This window comes from Aquarana catesbeiana, linkage group LG01, assembly GCF_042186555.1.
Source record: "Aquarana catesbeiana isolate 2022-GZ linkage group LG01, ASM4218655v1, whole genome shotgun sequence".
Lineage (NCBI taxonomy): Eukaryota > Metazoa > Chordata > Amphibia > Anura > Ranidae > Aquarana > Aquarana catesbeiana.
In genome coordinates this window covers 374,060,930-374,081,578 of record NC_133324.1, presented here as the reverse complement: position 1 = coordinate 374,081,578, position 20,649 = coordinate 374,060,930, and the positions used below count along the sequence as shown (strand labels likewise).

At 41.1% G+C, this 20,649-nt stretch overlaps 1 protein-coding gene across 3 annotated transcripts in view; it reads left to right on the top strand.

Annotated features, from left to right (window-relative positions):
* The window catches only part of NTRK2 (neurotrophic receptor tyrosine kinase 2), a 314,432-nt gene that overhangs the window by 898 nt on the left and 292,885 nt on the right, over positions 1-20,649 (top strand). For all 3 annotated transcript variants that reach the window (XM_073633556.1, XM_073633562.1, XM_073633547.1), the window contains exon 2: positions 127-650. In XM_073633556.1, the coding sequence (XP_073489657.1) occupies positions 445-650 (206 nt within the window). In that variant the 5' untranslated portion in view covers positions 127-444. The remainder of the gene's footprint in view (positions 1-126; positions 651-20,649) is intronic.

Below are 20,649 nucleotides of genomic sequence, written 5' to 3'. Positions count from 1 at the left end.
GGTGAGGGCAGTGCCAGGAAGGTGAATGATGCAGCATGGGCAGTGATGAGTCAGGGCTACCTGGATGTCTATCACATGTTGTGTCCTTCTTTATCTGGGTCTCTGTCTTTTTCTTTTCTTTTACAGAGAGATCTGAGCAGCGTTAGCAACAGCAGCATCATCTGAGTGCCTTGTCTTCTCCCTGGACACCATCAGCATCAGCATCCCACTGCCTATAGGGGATCCCACTGCCTATAGGGGATCCCACTGCCTATAGGTGACCCCCCCAGCACCATGGTCTGCATTACATAAGCCATCACCAACCAGGATTATGACTCCACATTGACAAGTCACCAGTGCTGCCCATCGCTGGGACCCATCGCACTCTACTATTGGGGGGGAGGGAGGATTGGAACTGCGATCGCCGAACAAGGGGGGGCTTTCCCTGGACTTCTCACAGCCGGTATGGGCCTTTGGAAAAGGTTAGCTGGCCCCGAGTTAGCCCAAGTGTGGGCCGCTTGTTGGATCTTACTGCTCTTCTTCTGGAGGGGACTGGCCTGTCCGGACTCGTGTACTTGTAACTCTACGAGGATCGCTTGTGATAAGGCAGCGGCCATCGGAGCTTTCCCAGTGCTGAAGAACCTCTCCCAGGCTCAGAACATCACTGACATGTACGTACACAGCCTCTATATACAGCTATATACATCCAATCCACTACCGGCATCTTATTATTCCAATTACCCAGAATTATATATATAACATTCGTTTTATCATTAACCATTTACATATAAATATATAGAAATCTTATGTGCCATAGGGGGATAAGATTCTTCCAATATATGTCAATATATGCATATACATGAAAAAAAGATAGATAGATAGATAGATAGATAGATAGATTTTTTTTTATTATTAATAATTTTGCACATATATATATATATATATATATATATATATATATATATATATGTGTGTGTGTGTGTGTGTGTATATATATATATATATATATATATATATATATATATATATATGTATATGTATATAGCTAGAATCATAATATAAAAATATAAATATAAAGGATATAAAAATGTGTGTGTAAAATTACTAATAATAAAAATAATGTTATATATAATACTAATAATAATAGTTATATCTATATCTATCTATATATATATATATATATATATATATATATATATATATATATATATATATATATATATATATATATATATATATATATATATCTACATCTCTATCTATCTATCTATCTATCTATCTATCTATCTATCTATCTATCTATCTATATCTACATCTATATAAATATAGATATCTATATATATTGTTAGTATTATATAACTTTTTATTATTAGTAGTAATTATATATAATAATATTATATATAACATTATTTTTACACACACACACACACACACATATATATATATATATATATATATATATATATATATATATATATATATATATATACATATACATTATTTTTATTACTAGTAGTTTTACACACATATACAATCCCATAGAAGAATTTGCTCATATCTACCACTATATACATATGTATTATTTAACATCATTATTATTTAGATAGCTAGATAGATATTAATAGATATATAATAATAATGATAATAATGATTAAGTATTTTTATGCACCTACCAAGAACAAACAACACTTTCAGCCCCTGCTCAATTAAATCAGGCCTCCCACTACTACTAGTACTTGCTGGTATGTTTTGCTGATCAGATTTAAGCCCAATCTGACTGTGTGTGGCCAGAGCAACAATTTGCCGACTAAGGCTGGCCATACATTATACAATGTTCTTTTTCAATTTTCCCTACCCAATCAGATCAGGGCTCCCACTACTACTACTTGCTGGTATGTTTTGCTGATCAGATCTAAGCCCAATTTGACTGTGTGTGGCCAGAGCAATGTTTTGCCGACTAAGGCTGGCCATACATTATACACTTTTCTTTTTCAATTTTCTCGACCCAATCAGATCAGGCCTCCCATAACTACTACTTGGTGGTATGATTTGCTGATCAGATCTAAGCCCAATCTGACTGTGTGTGTGGCCAGAGCAACAATTTGCAGACTAAGGCTGGCCATACATTATACAATTTTCTTTTTCAATTTTCCTTTAGATTTACCAAAACTATATAATATGAGGTCATACCTAAACACTTTCTATTTGTATGAAACCAGGCAGGGCCTTGCACTACATAGTTGAAGGTAAATCTAAAGTTTGTTGAATAAGAAAATTGCATAATGTATGGCCAGCCTTAGGTGACCTATATCACTCAATCAGTTAGTCAATCAATCAATCAGTAAGATCATTGATAGCTGATTAGTTACTGTCCTTTCCCTTATGAAATAACCTGTGTTATTTTTTCTGCATGTTGAAGTGCCCCTTATTACAAAGCAACATGCTATGTATGGAAAGGAGCTTCTTGGTTAGGTGTTTGTATTGAAGAATGACACTATAGAATAGGATTGCCTGTAGGAGAGATGAGCAGGTTGTAGGTGATCAGGAGGCACACACACATATGGCGGGGAGGGGGTGATGCTGGTGGCATGTTTAAAAGCCCTGCTGTGATTTCATTTGACTTGACTTCTTGCTGATATGGTTTTAAGCACATTTAGATAATAAATCTCAATGGCTCAATAGGAAAATTCCCTAGGCAGGGATCTGATGACAGTATTGTCAGATCTAAGGCAGAAGGCTAGTGCATGGTGCACCTGATGCTAGCCAGACGTGCTGGAGGTGATAATAATGGGAATTACACTACCACTAAGTGCTAGCTATTACAAAAGGGGGTTGTCCAACAGAGGTGATCAGAATGACAGGAGCTAGACAGAATCAAGGTGACACATTAGCACAATGCTAATATAATGTAACCTGGGTGAATGTATGGATTATGCAGTAGTCCCAGAATATTATTGTCAGCCATTCCTCCTCTCCATCTCTTTGGTACCCACAGGACTAATTGTATGTACTATTGCCTGATGCCAATCTCACACTACAGTGCAATTGCTCCAAAACGCTGGGACTTGTAGCCCCCCTATACTTTGTCCTTAGATCCTATGCAAAGATATTCAGCCCCTGCCCTTAGTGTGCCATGGAGGGTTAATAGTATTTTTAGGTTAGTCATATATTGGCATAGATCACTTCTTGTTAGGTTTTCCAGAGCCTGTAGCCATATAATATTTCATCTACACCTAGCACAAAATCATTGCAGTGATTGTAGCTTAATTTATGCCTTTATCTCATTATGGCAAGCATATATCCCACTGATAGATCAATTACTGCTGCTTCACAGTAGATCCTTCTGATCTGTAATAATGTTAATAGTATTATTAACCTGTACGTCAGTGTGTGTGTGCAGCAGGAAATCAATAGGCTCCAGACAGAAAAGAATAGTCAAACCTAGTCAAGAACAGCAAGCCTAGATTGCAATATATTATATACTGTATCTCTCAGCAATATATTGCGGTGATATATGACCCACTGAACCCATGTGTAGCAGTCTACTGTAATTACATTTGTAGGCTAATGCATATCCTGTGGGTGAAGTATCTTAATTAGCAGTGTACCTGTATTGCATCTGCTGGGTATGTGTAGTGCTGCTGGTGGGGTGGATGGTAGTAGCAGTGTGGGTTTTCATTTGTAGCCAGAGAAGAGAGTCACCAAGTCCTTATAAGGTCTATCCTTCCCCTTCTAGATACCCACTGTGATCACGCCAGGATACATTTTACACAATAGTTTAAGTTCACATGAAGTATACCTGTATTGTAACTGCTGGGTACGTGTAGTACAACTGGTGAGGTGGATGGTAGTAGCAGCGTGGTATTACATTTTTATCTAGAGAAGAGAGTCACCAAGTCCTTATAAGGTCTATCCTTCCCCTTCTAGATACCCACTGTGATCATGCCTGGATACGTTTTACAAAATAGTTTAACAAGTTCACATGAAGTGTACCTGTATTGCAACTGCTGGGTACGTGTAGTACAACTGGTGGGGTGGATGGTATTAGCAGCGTGGCATTAAATTTGTATCTAGAGAAGAGAGTCACCAAGTCCTTATAAGGTCTATCCTACCTTTTCTAGGTACCCACTGTGATCTTACCAGGATACATTTTACACAATAGTTTAACAAGTTCACATGAAGTGTGCCTGTAGTGCATCTGCTGGGTATGTGTAGTACGGCTGGTGGGGCGGATGGTAGTAGCAGTGTGGCATTTCATTTGTATCTAGAGAAGAGAGTCACTAAGTCTTTATAAGGTCTATCCTTCCCCTTCTAGATACCCATTGTGATCACGCCAGGATACATCTTACACAATAGTTTAACAAGTTCACCTGTATTGCAGTTGCTGGGTATGTGTAGTGCTGCTGGCAGGGTGAATGGTACTAGCTAGCAGTGTTGCGTTTTATTTAAATCTTGTGAAGAGATTTACCAAGTCTTTATAAGGTATGTGGTTTCCCTTCCTCTCCCAGCTCCTACAAGATACTGAAATCATGCCAGGATATATTTTACACAATAAGTTCACATACCTGTATTGAAGCTGCTCGGCATGGGTAATGCTTCTGGTGGGATGGATTGTGGTAGCAGTGTGGCATTTTATTTGAAAGAGAGTCACTGAGACCTTATAATGTTTATTTTTCCCTTTCTAGATACCCACTGTGATCACCTCAGGGTACCGCTTACACAATGCTTTAACAAGTCCACGTGAAATGTACATGTATGTGTATAGTTTTGCTGGCATAGAGGATGGTAGTAGTAGTGTGGCATTTTATTGTATCTAGGGAAGAGAGTCACCAAGTCCTTGTAAGGTTTTTCCTTCCTCTTCTAGATACCCACTGTGGTCATGTCTGGGTACATTTGAAACAGTAGTTTAACAAGTTCACATGAAATGTACATGCATATGTATAGTTCTACTGGCGTAGAGGATGGTTGTAGTAGTGTGGCATTTTATTGTATCTAGGGAAGAGAGTCACCAAGTCCTTATAAGGTCTGTCCTTTATCTTCTAGATACCCACTGTGGTCATGTCAGGGTACATTTGTAACAATGATTTAACAAGTTCCCATGACATATACATGGGTATGTGTAGTTACGCTGACAGGGAGGATGGTAGTAGCAGTTTGGCATTTTATTTATATCTAGGGAAGTGTCACCTAGTCCTTATAAGGTATGTTCTTCCCTTTCCTCTCCCAGCTCACTGTCATAACGCCAGGATACATACGACCCAATCATTTATCAGGTCCACATAAATGCTAGGTACAAGGCATGATTTCATGGCAAACCAGTTTATCTCTTCTAAAAGTGTAAAACATATCTATCCTGATAAAGTAAGCAGTAAACACCATAATAATAATACCATAATAACCTCATTACATTGTTAATTTATTCAATAAGTTTACAAATTCATGATGACCACTGTAATATAATAAGAACAAACAGAATATATAAAATACCACTTGCGTATGTATTATTTTGTTATTGCATCTATAAATGTATATATACAGTATATATTATATTAGCAGCTGGTTCTACATTTTGTGTATCTGCTCTTTCACACTTCAATCAAGTCCATTGGAATTGTTTTTTGTTATGTTTTTTTTGTTTTTTATTTACCTTATGCTGACTATATGTTTGAAATCACTTTGAAATATTTTAGGAAGTCAGCTCCTAGATATTTATTATCCTGACAGATATTCTGTACACAGGAGAGGGGAGTTATTTATCAGAGAGTACACCTTATACCGGCACCATAGATGAGCACACATGAATAGCAGGTGGGGTCCTTTTGCTGCTAGGTGTTTACCCAATGAGTAATTGTGTCTTCATTGTTTAAAATCTCCTATATGATGATAAGTTCCATTGTGAAGATACTAGAATTAAGTGACAAACTTTAAAAAAAAAACGTATTTCCGTGGCCACAAATTAGTCACTCGTCTTGATAAACAAGCAGGTCAGCATAGCAGTACTCAGTACATCTGTCTATAAATCCTAATGACAATGTTCTACTTTCTTTTATGGGAGTCACCAAAATAGTACAGCACATTCATAAATGGTGTATACAGAATACTCCCAAGTACAGTTTACTCTTCCAGTGTTTGCTTTGTTTTTACGATTCTTTTGGAACCACACAATAGATTGTACATTTTACAAGTTGGATGTTACAATTAACTAAGCTGGCAGTTACAATAACATTAATGGAAATGTTTTTCAGTCCTCTTAGTTCTGTTGTCCTGGAAAAGTCTAAAGGATGTGCCATCCAAAAGGTCAAAATCATTCCACATTTAGTATGTTTTAATCAACATATTATATGGTAATTTATTCAGGGAATCCATATCCACCGAACATATGGAGACTTTATTCTTTTGATGATGGACAAGTAACATCAGCTTGTGAAAATGTTATTCTATCAGTAAAGTGGAAAGTATGACTTTTAAATACAGATGTTGTTTTGCAAGGATAATGGGTATATATTTATACTTGATCAAATTACTAATAATGGATATACATTTTTAATTTATTAAATTACTAATAATGTATATACATTTTTACTTTATTAAATTATTAATAATGGATATACATTTTTACTTTATTTACCAACTATTAAACTCTTGAATAAATGAAGAATTTGTTTAATTCTAATTTACATTGCCTTCAGTCTACACCTAATCCAAGATTACAGATTATAGTATTATATTGATAATATTAATCAGTAGTTTCACTATGATTTATAATGTCTCACATTGGGAAGTATTTTAGATATATATAGTTACTATTAGGAGTTCTAAATATGGTCATATGTTTTTTTTTTTTGTAATTAGTTCCATTTTGTCCTCAATGTACTGGAATGGACAATCAAAGGCTGCTAAAATATTTAGTTTGGGCCGTCAATATCAAGTTGTTAAAGATCACTAGCGTGCCTAAAAATCTAGCCATACACAGGAGTATCTAATTATGCAGGAAGGTCAGCCCTTGACCAGTTCTTTTTTGAGTTGGGTGTTACCCCCCATAATCATCACTGTGGTTCCAGCTTCTGTTTGCTGCATCAGCAAATTTAAAAACAAACTAGTCAGCATTTTGCCACATATGTCATATACTGATTAACTCCTATTTGATGGTGTGTTACTGATACACAGTGAGATTATCTCACATTATTACCAAAACCATACCTATCATACAATAGTATATGACACATAGAGGCTGATTTACTAAGCACTTGATAATCTGCACAGTGTAAATTGTGGGGATGTTCAATTCAATTGTCTAGTTATATGCAGATAAAATATGTAAACAGGGATTTTCTTTAAACGTGATTGGATAACTGGTTTATCACTGGGGTTGATTTACTAAAACTGGAGAGTGCAAAATCTAGTGCAGCTCTGCACAGAAATCAATCAGCTTCCAGTTTTTACTTTTTTTGTCAAAGCTTAACTAAATAAGCTAAAGTTAGAAGCTGATTGGCTACCATGCATAAAGGAACCAGATTTTGCACTTTTTTTTAGCAAATTAGCCCCCTCAATGTATTACGTGAACATTCCCAAATCCTTTATTGAAATCATACTCACTGCAATAATGTGCATAGATGACAGTTTGCAACCATCCAATTGCAGAGCTATGCCCCGTACACACTATCGGACATTCCGACAACAAAATCCATGGATTTTTTCCGACAGATGTTGGCTCAAACTTGTCTTGCATGCACACGGTCAAACAAATATTGTCGGAAATTCCGAACGTCAAGAACGTGGTGACATACAACTCGTACGATGAGCCGAGAAAAATGAAGTTCAATAGCCAGAGCGGCTCTTCTGCTTGATTCTGAGCATGCGTGGAACCTTGTGCGTCGGAATTGTGTACACACGATTGGAATTTACGACAATGGATTTTGTTGTCGGAAAATTTGAGATCCAGATCTCAAATTTTGTGTGACGGAAATTCCGATGGAAAATGTCCGATGGAGCCTACACACGGTCGGAATTTCCAACAACAAGCTCCCATCAAACATTTTCCGTCAGAAAATTCAACCGTGTGTACGGGGCATAAGACTGAATATAGATGCAAATGTCAGACAGGGAGTAATCTGGCCTTCCTCAATCACAGTAGGATCTACCACTGTCACTTGTACAACTTATCTAATGAATTGAAGCGGTGCACCAGTGGATCACTACTTCCTTTTCCTATTAAGAAGAGAGAATGATTGTCTAGGTCAGCCTTTCTTAACCTTTCTAATCCATTGGAACCCTTGAAATATTGTTCCAGGCTTATTGAACCCTTGCTTAACATTACTACATCTGCAGCTCACTGGACATTAGTGTGATGGTCAAGGGGAAGAATGCTTCTTACACTTGTGGAAATAAGGAACAATTCCTCCTCCAACAGATAGCTAAAATGTTCATTGATTTTAGTGGAAACTTTTCTGAGTGGTTGAAATTGCTCCTTTCTCAGAGAACCATTAGCAACAGTTAGATGAACCCTAGGGTCCATGGAGCCTTGGTTGAGAAAGGTTGGAGTAGGTCATTCAGAGATTTTCCAGCAAGTCAAATAAAATCTGTCAGCAAAAACAGCTGCTTCCAACACCAGGCACATTTGTTTTGGCTTTAACTTGAGTGTCAAATCATGAATGGTATCTGGCCATGTAGCGTTGGCCTTAGTGTCTAATGATGGAGACAGAACAAAATAAAAGTATCTTAGCACATGATTGTCAGTTAAGGAAAAGCTGTCATTTATAAAAGAATAGGGTGTAGGCCACTAATTAGAAAGGATATGTTTTTGCCAACTTCAGCCAAATTCAATCTGGGTGTGGCCATGCTGGATAATTCTCTGAAATATCCAAAGCTCAGACACCATTATATGGAGGTTTCTGTAAAAGTATTCAGACTTAACAGATTTAAATAAGAGGTACATTCTGATCTTTCTGATTTTCCACTGTTGACTTCAGAAACAAGAACTGAAAAACTAAAACGGCAATTTAGCAATTCTGCATTACCTTTTACTGCTACTATTTACATTGAAATTATATATATATATATATATATATATATATATATATATATATCGATAACTGACACATTGTACCTATAACATTGTCTCAGGCTTCATTGGGTAGAAAAGGAGCAAGTGTGGAAATATGGTATTGTGGCACAAGATATAATATACATATATATAAGTGGAGCATGTGTTTGTTAGAATTGATTAGCAGACATTATAATGCCTGGGTAAGTAGTAAATTGATGGACCATTCATTGACAATATATATTAGTAATTGCAAGACTACAATGAGTATAATGAGCCTCTATAAAAAAAGAATTATTATAATATAGTAATTTCAGGCAGTCTCGGGTTGCCCAGTTGTAATAACTAAATGTAATGTAGTGGATTTCCAACACTTGCACAAATGATAAACAGCACATAGCTTATTTCTCTAATGCACGCTAAGTGATATTTTTGATACACATCGAAAGCAAGTGAGTTCTGATGTATCTGTGCTTTTGATTTGTTACTGTATGTACTGTATTACCCTTTTCAGTAACAACTCCAGCACACTTCCGTGTTTATTCTGTTCATATTCTTGTACAGGTTTTGTTGGCAACTGCTGTGTTGCATTGGTTTCTCTTATTTACTGAGGACTTAGAACTTTAGTAAATCTATACACCTTCATTAAAAATTACTTTTGTTGAAGATTTGTGGTTAATTTACTCATATATATTCATTGAAGTAATTGCCTGGGGCATCTAACAGTTATCATGGTGGTATGAGAGGCTAGTAGAATTTTACAGATGACTAATATTTTGATGATGGCAATGAGTGCCTGAAGGTGACCACAGACATCAGATAATATCCTCTGTATAAATTGCAAATTTGATTCTTCCAATTCCGTTTAGCATATAAATCCATGTATTCATAAATACCTATTTTGGAGGATCAGATGAGCCAAGTAAAAAGGTTTTGCTACAATCAAAAACAAAAAATTACCCCCTCCTCAGTACCAACCTTGGTTTATTATTCTTATTATTTCCAATATATATCAATTACTACTGATGAATATTAAGGGCCATTGCATACAATGATTAGTAATAATTACAGCTTATCATTAGTGTTAAAAAAAATATCCATTTGGTATTGCCTTGCATGGTTGTTTATGGAAATTGCATATTACATAGGGTCTTAAGAACATTCTTAAGGAGGTTGCTTTTTTTTTTTTTGTTATAAAGAATTCCCACATAATTCCTCAGTTGTTCTTATTTAATCTGGTGGACTAAATTTCACCATTATTTTGGGTTCCAGTCATTTCATAGATAGAACTCATAAAACATAGCAAAATTCAAACCCTTGCTTACCTGATTGTAATACATGAGAGTAATTTAAAAAAATCACCTGCTGCAGGCTCATTGCTGTCCCTTAGGCCGTCCATACGTGGTTCGAATCTCGGCCAGTTCAGCAGGGACCGTGTACGGGCAGGCAGAATGTACCAAGTTGATCGATCGATCAACTTGGGTACAACCAGCCCGCTGAATTTTACTTGTGTTGATCGCTAGCGGGTGCTTTAGCTATAAACACTATTTTATTTTAGATCCATAAAAATAGCGATGTGACACCAATGGTACATACTGGTCAGCAGACGCGTTTCACACTCCTGTGCTTAATCCTTCCAGCAAAGTGTTACTAAACCCACAACAGTAAAATCAGTCTGTATATGCAGTAAAGCATGCTTGTTATACTCACCGTGGAACCTAAGGGGTTAATCCTCTGCATTGTGTAAAAAGGCAGTTTGATCCTGTCTTCTCTGATCCTCCCCTCCTTTCACTGACCCCTAATAATTTTCTGATAACACAGAGTCTATGGAATCAGGTTGCACATGCTCAGTTTGGTGTGTATTGCTAGAGATTTTTTTTTTTCTTTGGCGAGTGCATGTAATCAGCACAGGGCCAATCAGCACTTTACAGACAGAGGGTCAGGGATCTTGCCGTCTAATAGGATAGTCAGAAAACTCCTCCTTCAAGCTTTAACCAGTGCTTGGCTGGACACTGATAAAAGTCACAAGACTGCTATATACTGCAGAGGAGAAAAGGTATTTAGCAGTTTATATTTACTAAAATAATTGCATTTCCATGCCCTGTGTACAGTGGGAGAACAGATATAGTGAATGCAGGGTCATGGGTTTAGTAACACTTTAATCATTGCTATAATATGATATGATAAAGCACAGGAGTGTGAAAGGCGTCTGCTGACCAGTATGTACCATGTGTGGAAGTGCTGCCAGGCTTTCTTTCTCTTCATATGCTATTCTGGCGGACCAGGCAGGCACCCGGATATACATAGCAGCCAGAGATCTATACAGGTTGCCTTGGAGTGCTGTCACTCCACACAGGGCTGCTTAAGCTTCTAGCAATAATCACTGTCTTCCCCACCCCCACCAGGAGAATATAATGTCTTGGCAGGAGGGATTCACCTGTCAGCACGGTCTGTGTTAATGGGGGAATCATGCAAATTTCTTTCCTGCAACCCATGGTTGTAGGGAAGAAATTTGCAGCATCTATGACCTGCCTTACACACAAAAAGCCTGAATGTATTAAAGTATTGGCGCTTTTACAACCACCAGTCAGATCTACACCTGCCTTGTAGATTAAATCTGACTGGTGATGTATTAGGAAGATTGAGCGGAAGTTACATAGCACAGGTTTAGGGTCCTTTCACAGGGGCTTTCAGTCTACTTTCATCTGTCCGTTTCTCAGATAAATTCAGACTGAACCACAATATATGTCTATGGATGGGCGAATATACATTTACATCTGCCTACATCCGTATCTATTCAGTTTCGTTTTTTGTAAATGGAGCAAAGCTGCATCCTTTTCTGTTTAGACAGATCTAAATAGATGTAAATTGATACCGTCCGTTTACTTCCATTCCATATACACTATATTACCAAAAGTGTTGGGACGCCTGCCTTTACCGTAGGGTCCGTAGGGTTCAATGTTGCGTTGGCTCACCCTTTGCAGCTATAGCAGCTTCAACTCTTCTGGGAAGGCTGTCCACAAGGTTTAGGAGTGTGTCTATGGGAATGTTTGACCATTCTTCCTGAAATGCATTTGTGAGGTCAGGCACTGATGTTGGGCGAGAAGGCCAGGCTCCCAGTCTCAGCTCTAATTCATCCCAAAGGTGTTCTATCAGGTTGAGGTCAGGACAGTCAAGTTCCTCCACCTCATGTCTTTATGGACCTTGCTTTGTTCACTGGTGTGTAGTCATGTTGGAACAGGAAGGGGCCATCCCCAAACTGTTCCCACAAAGTTGGGAGCATGAAATTGTCTAAAATGTCTTGGTATGCTGATGCCTTAAGAGTTCCCTTCAATGGAACTAAGGGGCCAAGCCCAACCCATGAAAAATAACCACACACCATAGTTCCTCCTCCACCAAATGATTTGGACCAGTTTGAGGTGGAGGAACTTGACTGGCCTGCACAGAGTCCTGACCTCAACCCGATAGAACACCTTTGGGATGAATTAAAGCGCAGACTGCGAGCCAGCCTTTCTTGTCCAACATCAGTGCCTGACTTCACAAAAGCGCTTTTGGAAGAATGGTCAAACATTCCCAAAAATATACTCCTAAACCTTGTGGACAGCCTTCCTAGAAGAGTTGAAGCTGTTATAGCTGCAAAGGGTGGGCCAACTCAATATTGAACCCTACAGACTAAGACTGGGATGCCATTAAAGTTTGTGTGCGTGTAAAGGCAGGTGTCCCAATACTTTTGTTAATATAGTGTATACCTGTTTGTAGAGCTGGGGCACACCAGGAATCGCACAGGAAGGCATTGTGCCTTCCTGTGCAATTCATATGCCATTGCAGTGTGGTGAGATTTGACTTAATTCATTTTGTATGGGCTGATTCACACTGGACCACAGCAAAAGTAGTGCATGCACTACAACCGGATCGCATGGCATATCTGCACCATAAGATCCAATGCAGGCAAATGCACTGCATTTGGGATGTTAGGCAAGAAATATTTTTGGTTTAAACTTTTGTCTCCTTTGATTGATTTCTGCAGAAACTAAACTGAACTGAAATGCAAACTTATGTACAGTAAAACCTTGGATTGCGAGCATAATTCATTCCAGAAACATGCTTGTAATCCAAAGCACTTGTATATCAAAGCATTTTTTTACAGAGTATAAAAGAGAAGAGAAGCTCCTCTAAGTGTAGCAATAAGTTGCTAAATGTTGTACCTTCATTAAATGTAACCATATTGCTACACTTAGAGGCTCCTCTCTTCTTTTTTATACTCAGTTGTGACCTGACGCTACTCTTATATCAAGACATCGCTTGTTTATCAAGGCAACATTTATTAAAACATTTTGCTTGTCTTGCAAAACGCTCTCAAACCAAGTTACTCTCAAACCAAGATTTTACTGAAAATTGAACAGAACTCCCTTGAAGAAGGATGTGCAAACTGATGTAATCTGAATCAGTATTCATAAATTTTTCAGTCAATACAGTTAAGCAAATAGTTGTGGTGTTGAACAATTTCGCTAGTCCTCTGACTGTGGTTGTATGTGTTGCCTGGAATTGTGTTTTAAAATTTTGTAGTGCAGGAAATCATGATTATGAAAGAAATAACCTTTGAAAATATAGGCAGATTGTTATTTACTAAAAGACACTTTTAGGCTAGGTTCACACATATGGAGTAGGTGTGGCGCGCATTTGCGCGGGCACAACAGTCCATTCATATGAGGTCCCTGCACCTTTTTAAAAATTGCAGCTGCACGGAAATTGCATGGTGCATTTTCCGATACTGAATGTGGGGGTGCCATTATGAATTAATGACACCCACACATGTCTGCTAAAAACAGCATCTTTTTCTGGCGAGCGCCTGCAGGTATGGGAATGTGTGCCATTCACACTTGGGATCCAGGAGTAGAGGCTTAAACACCCAAGAACAATACTTATTGATGTGACATCATGATGTGATTTTAGGTAGCCACTTGTCACATTGTCTTAAAGCGATATTAAACCCCAAACCAAAAAATGTAATATATTGAAGCTTACCAATCCCTAGATGTGGTGATATCATTCGTTTTCCCTTTTTCCCTCCTATATTAGGGTGCCTACACTCTGGATGAAGGAGCAAAAGTGACACCTTTGTACACTACCATTGCCAGTTCGGGGAGAGGGGAGTGTTATGCCGTTTACACACGGGTGGACTTTTTCGGCATCAAAGGTCCGACGGTCTTTCCGACGGACTTTTGATGGACTTCCGACGGACTTTCGAACGAACGGACTTGGCTACACACGATCACACCAAAGTCCAATGGATTCGTACGTGATGACGTACGACCGGACTAAAATAAGAAAGTTGATAGTCAGTAGCCAATAGCTGCCCTAGCGTCGGTTTTTCGTCCGTCGGACTAGCATACAGACGAGCGGATTTTTCGACCGGACTCAAGTCCGTTGGAAAGATTTGAAACATGTTCCAAATCTAAAGTCCGTCTGATTTTTGACCGAAAAGGTCCGCTGCAGGTCCGATGAAGCCCACACACGGTCAGATTGTCCGATGGATTTGTCCCGTCGGACCAGCCCAGTCAAAAAGTCCGCCCGTGTGTACACGGCATAACATGTCATAGCAGATTTAGATATACTAACAAGCTGAAGCCAAACTCCAGCTAATACTTTATAAGCAGTTACAGCAACAGTTTTGTTCCTATTGGGAGAAAGGTTTTACATAAATATAGAATGATGAAAAGTTTTTATGGGGACCTGGATGTAGCGCTACAAAACACAGGCGTTTGGCCTCTCTACATACTACACGCTTGTATTAAATAAAGTCATTTATACCAAATAACTATACTGCATATGCAAAAACAATTTAGCTATTTTTTCAACAGTATGTTATTAATTCTAGCATTATCAAGAATTCTGTGGCTAAGTACATATATGCTTTTTATCACTGATAACAAATAAATAATGAGTGGACAGCTGCATTGTCTATTTCCTGTGCTGCAGATATTTGTTTCTTGGTGAGAATGATAAAACTGACATACTGATATACAATATATGGCAGCCAGGATTCCTATACCATCTATTATTTGCAGACAGTTCATGACATATCTGCAACACGGCAACCTTTTATAGTTATCAGCTATAGAATGTTGAGATTCTATCTTTCATTATATGGCATATCAATGCAAATTATACATTACATATATTATTTATTTAAAGGGACATTATGCACAGATTGCCTCATTTGCAAAAAAAAAAAAAAAATTAGGTAATAGAGGTCCAAAGTGCAATTCCAGGCAACAGGACAAATCAATCAGTGAACTGGTAATGCACTTTAGGGAACACTGCAGCTGTGCTGAAGACAGAAAATCCATTTAATTTGCCTTAATCTGAATTCTATGTAATCTACTGCAGTCTGAATCCAAAGGGCTTCTTATGAAAAGTAGGCTTTCTTTCTGAGGTTTGAACTGTGTAATGTGCTTTCCTGGTGCCTCCATGGCAGCATACCAATGGTTGGTTGCTCCGCCCCCGACCAACCCACAGGACCCCTTTTTTACTCTATAAATAAAAGAGTTGTTCCTCCCCACCGTCATTCTTTTCTCTGTCCTCGTTCCTACAGGATCAAGCGCTCAGCCCTACCTCACCGCTTTATGGTGTGACCATTGCAGGTTCATGCTCTCCTGCAGTATGGAGTCCCATTGCTTGGGCTGCTAAAAGCGCCAGATAAGTATGGGAGCCTTTTTTTTCTGTGGATCTTTTTGGGGCTTGGTGGGTTAACAGGAGCCAGTTTTTCTCTCCTATATATTCCCTTGTTCGGCATACTAAAACCCTGAGTGCTTAAATGCTTGTGCTTTTTACAAAAACGCTATGAGGTTTTTGCCTACCTCCACAGCATGCCTCATGTGCCTGTGTAGCTCTCCTCTGAGTGTGCAGCGCTTCGCGCCGTTCGGCTCTGCTTTCCTGGCTGGGGGGGCCAAATTAAAAAATTTTTGTTGTTCTTCCCTCCTCTGCAAAATCCTTTTTTGTTTTTAACTACTTTTATATTAAATGTTAATCGTTCCTTTTCAGCTGTCCCTAGTAGGGATGAGCCGAACACCCCCCGGTTCGGTTCGCACCAGAACCTGCGAACGGACCGAAAGTTTGCACGAACGTTAGAACCCCATTGACGTCTATGGGACTCGAACGTTCGAAATCAAAAGTGCTCATTTTAAAGGCTAATTTGCATGGTATTGTCCTAAAAAGGGTTTGGGGACCCGGGTCCTACCCCAGGGGACATGTATCAATGCAAAAAAAACTTTTAAAAACGGCCGTTTTTTCGGGAGCAGTGATTTTAATGATGCTTAAAGTAAAAAAAAAAAAAGTGAAATATTCCTTTAAATATCGTACCTGAGGGGTGTCTATAGTATGCCTGTAAAGTGACGCGTGTTTCCCGTGTTTAGAACAGTCCCTGCACCAAATGTCATTTTTAAAGGAAAAAATCTCATTTAAAACTGCTTGCGGGTTTAATGTAATGTCGGGTCCTGGCAATATGGATGAAAATCAGTGAGACAAACGGCATGGGTACCCCCCAGTCCATTACCAGGCCCTTTGGGTCTTGTATGGATATTAAGGGGAACCCCGCACCCAAATTAAAATAAGGAAAGGTGTGGGGCCACCAGGCCCTATATACTCTGAACAGCAGTATACAGGCTGTAGGTTTGTTGTTAAGTAGAATCTCTTTGTAATTTTGAACGGGTACATTTTTAACGTGTTTAGCTCCAGCCAAAAAATCTTTTTTAAGCTTTTTGGAAAACATAGGGAAGGGTTATCACCCCTGTGACATTTGTTTTGCTGTCTTTCCTCCTCTTCAGAAGATTTCACCTCACTTTTTGTCCCAATGGATTGGAAAGCATCAGTGGAAAGGAGAAATGTTTTTCCCATATTAACTCTTACAGGAGAGAATTTCCCTTCCTAGGGGTAGATTTATTCTCACTTCCTGTTGTCTCCTTCCGTTTGCAAGTAGGAGTCATTTGTTAGTTGTTTGAAAGTAGGGTCCTGCCCTATATACTCAGCAGAAATTAGGGCCTTAGGTGTTGCTGTGGCCACAACACTGTAAGCCCTCACAGGGCTCTGCTGTGAAATATTAGATCAAGAATTGTAATTACATGCCCCTGTTGAACAGGAGCTGAAAAATTAGGCCTTAGGCACTGGTGCTGGTGCCACAACACTGCAACCCCTCACAGACACTCTAGTTGGAATGCAGGAACGAGCCCTGCTGCAAAGTATTGCATCAAAAATTGTAATTACACGCCCCTGTTAAACAAGGGCTGAAAAATTGGGCCTTAGGCACTGGTGCTGGTGCCACAACACTGCAACCCCTCACAGACACTCTAGTTGGAATGCAGGAACGAGCCCTGCTGCAAAGTATTACATCAAAAATCGTAATTACACGCCCCTGTTAAACAGGGGCTGAAAAATTGTGCCTTAGGCACTGGTGGTGGCGCCCAGAACCAAAAATGCTCTTACAAGCTATCAGCGTGACGATTGAGGAGGAAGAGGATAATTACTCAGGAATAGTCACTCAGCATCAGCATAGGCAGTCTTTGAAGGGATCTGAGATTTCAAAAAAAATTATTCAGTTACATCAGCATCAGGTGCTTGGTAGCTGGTGGTGATCCAAGACTCATTCATTTTTATGAAGGTCAGTCGATCGACCGAGTCAGTGGACAGACGCACCCTGTGATCGGTTACCACGCCTCCAGCAGCACTGAATGTGCGTTCCGAAAGAACGCTGGATGCAGGACAGGCCAGTAGCTCAATTGCATACTGTGCAAGCTCTGGCCAGTGATCCATCCTCAAGACCCAGTAACCCAGAGGATTTTCGGTGGGAAAGGTGTCCAAGTCTGATCTTGCCCCTAGGTATTCCTGCACCATGTAAAACAGACGCTGGCGATGGTTGCTGGAACCGATCATACCTTGGGGCTGCGGACCAAAAAATTGTCTGAACGCATCGGTCAGACGGCCACCTTCTCCACCGCTCCTTCTTTGACTGACCGAAGCCTCAGCAACACGTTGTCCAGAAACAGGAGTTTGTAACCTCCCAGTCTCTGGGAACGCGTTGCACAGACCTTTCTGCAAGGCCTCCCGAAGATGTTTCATCCTCTGCTCCCTCTGCGATGGCAAGATAAGGTCCGCAACCTTACCCTTGTAACGTGGATCAAGGAGGGTTGCCAGCCAGTATTGGTCCTTCTCCTTGATACCACGAATACGAGGATCCTTACGCAGGCTTTGCAGGATCAGGGAGGCCATGCAGCGTAGGTTTGCTGAGGCATTCGGTCCGGAGTCCTCTGGGTCACTAAGGACGACATGGTCCGCAGCCACCTCCTCCCAGCCACGTACAAGTCCATGTGTTTCTTGGGACTGATCCCTTAAAGACTGCTGCTGATGCTGAGTGCCAGGCTCCACCTCCATACTGACACAATCTTCCTCCTCCTCCTCCTCCTCTTCCTCCTCGTCCTCTTCCTGTGTGATCAGCGGGCACGCAGGAACACTGTCTGGATAAAGGGGGCCTTGAGAGCTAAGGAAGTCCTCCTCTTCCTGCCTCTGTTCTGCCTCAAGTGCCCTGTGCATTATTCCACGCAGCGTGTGCTCCAACAGGTGGACAAGGGGGACAGTGTCACTGATGCATGCACTGTCACTGCTCACCATCCTCGTGGCCTCCTCAAATGGTGACAGGACAGTGCATGCATCCCTGATCATGGCCCACTGGCGTGGGGAAAAAAAACCAAGCTCCCCTGACCCTGTCCTGGTGCCATAGTCGCACAGGTACTCATTGATGGCCCTCTGCTGCGTGTGCAGCCACTGCAGCATGGCCAACGTTGAGTTCCACCTGGTGGGCATGTCACAGATTAGGCGGTTCTTGGGCAGGTTAAACTCCTTTTGGAGGTCCGTCAGCCGAGCACTGGCATTATATGACCGGCGGAAATGCACACAGACTTTCCTGGCCTGCCTCAGGACATCCTGTAAGCCCGGGTACCTGCCCAAGAACCGCTGCACCACCAAGTTAAGGACGTGAGCCAAACAGGGCACATGGGTCATTTGTCCCTGTCGGAGGGCAGAGAGGAGGTTGGTGCCATTGTCGCAAACCACCATTCCTGCCTTAAGTTGGCGTGGCGTCAACCACCTCTGAACCTGCCCCTGCAGAGCTGACAGAACCTCTGCCCCAGTGTGGCTCCTGTCCCCCAAGCACACCAGCTCAAGCACCGCATGGCATCTTTTGGCCTGCGTACTTGCGTAGCCCCTTGAACGACTACGGAGCACCGCTGGTTCCGAGGAAGAGGCCATGGAGGAAGAAGAAGAGGAGGGGGTGGAGGAGAGAGGTGTGTCACAATCATTAGCATTTTGGAGGCGTGGTGGCGGAACAACCTCCAACACTACTGCACCTTGTCCTGCATCCTTCCCAGCTGCCAGCAGAGTCACCCAATGCGCCGTGAAACTTAGGTAACGTCCCTGTCCATGCCTGCTGGACCATGAGTCAGCGGTAATATGCACCTTACCGCTGACCGCCCTGTCCAGCGAGGCATGGACATTGCCTTCCACATGCTGGTAGAGAGCCGGAATCGCCTTCCGTGAGAAAAAGTGGCGTTTGGGTACCTGCCACTGAGGAACTGCACATTCCACAAACTCACGGAAGGGGGCAGAGTCTACCAACTGAAAAGGCAGCAGTTGAAGTGCTAGCAATTTTGCCAAGCTAGCATTCAACCGCTGGGCATGTGGATGGCTGGGAGCAAACTTCTTTCGGCGGTGCAGCAGCTGGGGCAGGGAAATTTGCCTGGTACAATCTGACGTCGGTGTACCAAAATCAGATTGCCCACCAGTACGTGGCTGTGACACACCTAATTCTACACCTTCATTCCTCTCAGTGCAGGTCTCAGAGAGGACTGAAGGTCTAGTGGGGTTGGAAATCTCAGCTGATGAGGAGCAAGCAGAGGTCCTCTTTGTTCTTTGGTGTGGGTCTTTTAGATACGCTTGCCAACGAACTGCATGGCAGGTCAACATATGTCTGGTCAAGCATGTGGTACCCAAGCGGGAGATGTTTTGGCCACGCGAGATGCGCTTGAGACATATGTTGCAAATAGCAGCGGTGCGACCTGATGCACTCGTCTCAAAAAAGGCCCACACCAAAGAACTTTTTGAATAACGCGCAGAGACTGCAGCGCCCTGCACATGTGGAGCTTTGGGGTGTGATGCAGTCAATGTGCTGCCCTTAGGCTGGCCCCTGGAGGGCATCCTGCCTCGTTGGTGATGTGCCGCCTCCTCCTCCTCCTCCTCTCTCCTATCAGGCACCCACGTTGAGTCAGTGACCTCATCATCCCCTCCCTCCTCATCACTGGGGCAAACCTGGCAGTATGCTGCAGCAGGGGGAGCATGACTGCCAGATTGCTGTCCTTCTTGGGCACCCCCTCTGTCCGTGCTCATGTTACTGCCTTCATCGAGCTCAGTATCATCATCAGAGCCTTCCAAACGCTGGGCATCCTCCTGGAGCATGTACCCAACACTGTGGTCAAACAGTTCGAGGGACTCCTCAGGAGGACATGGTGGGGCTAGGGAAGGAGTCACTGATGACATTGAGCCGAGGGAAGAGGCCGCTGCTTTGCCAGACAAAGTACCCT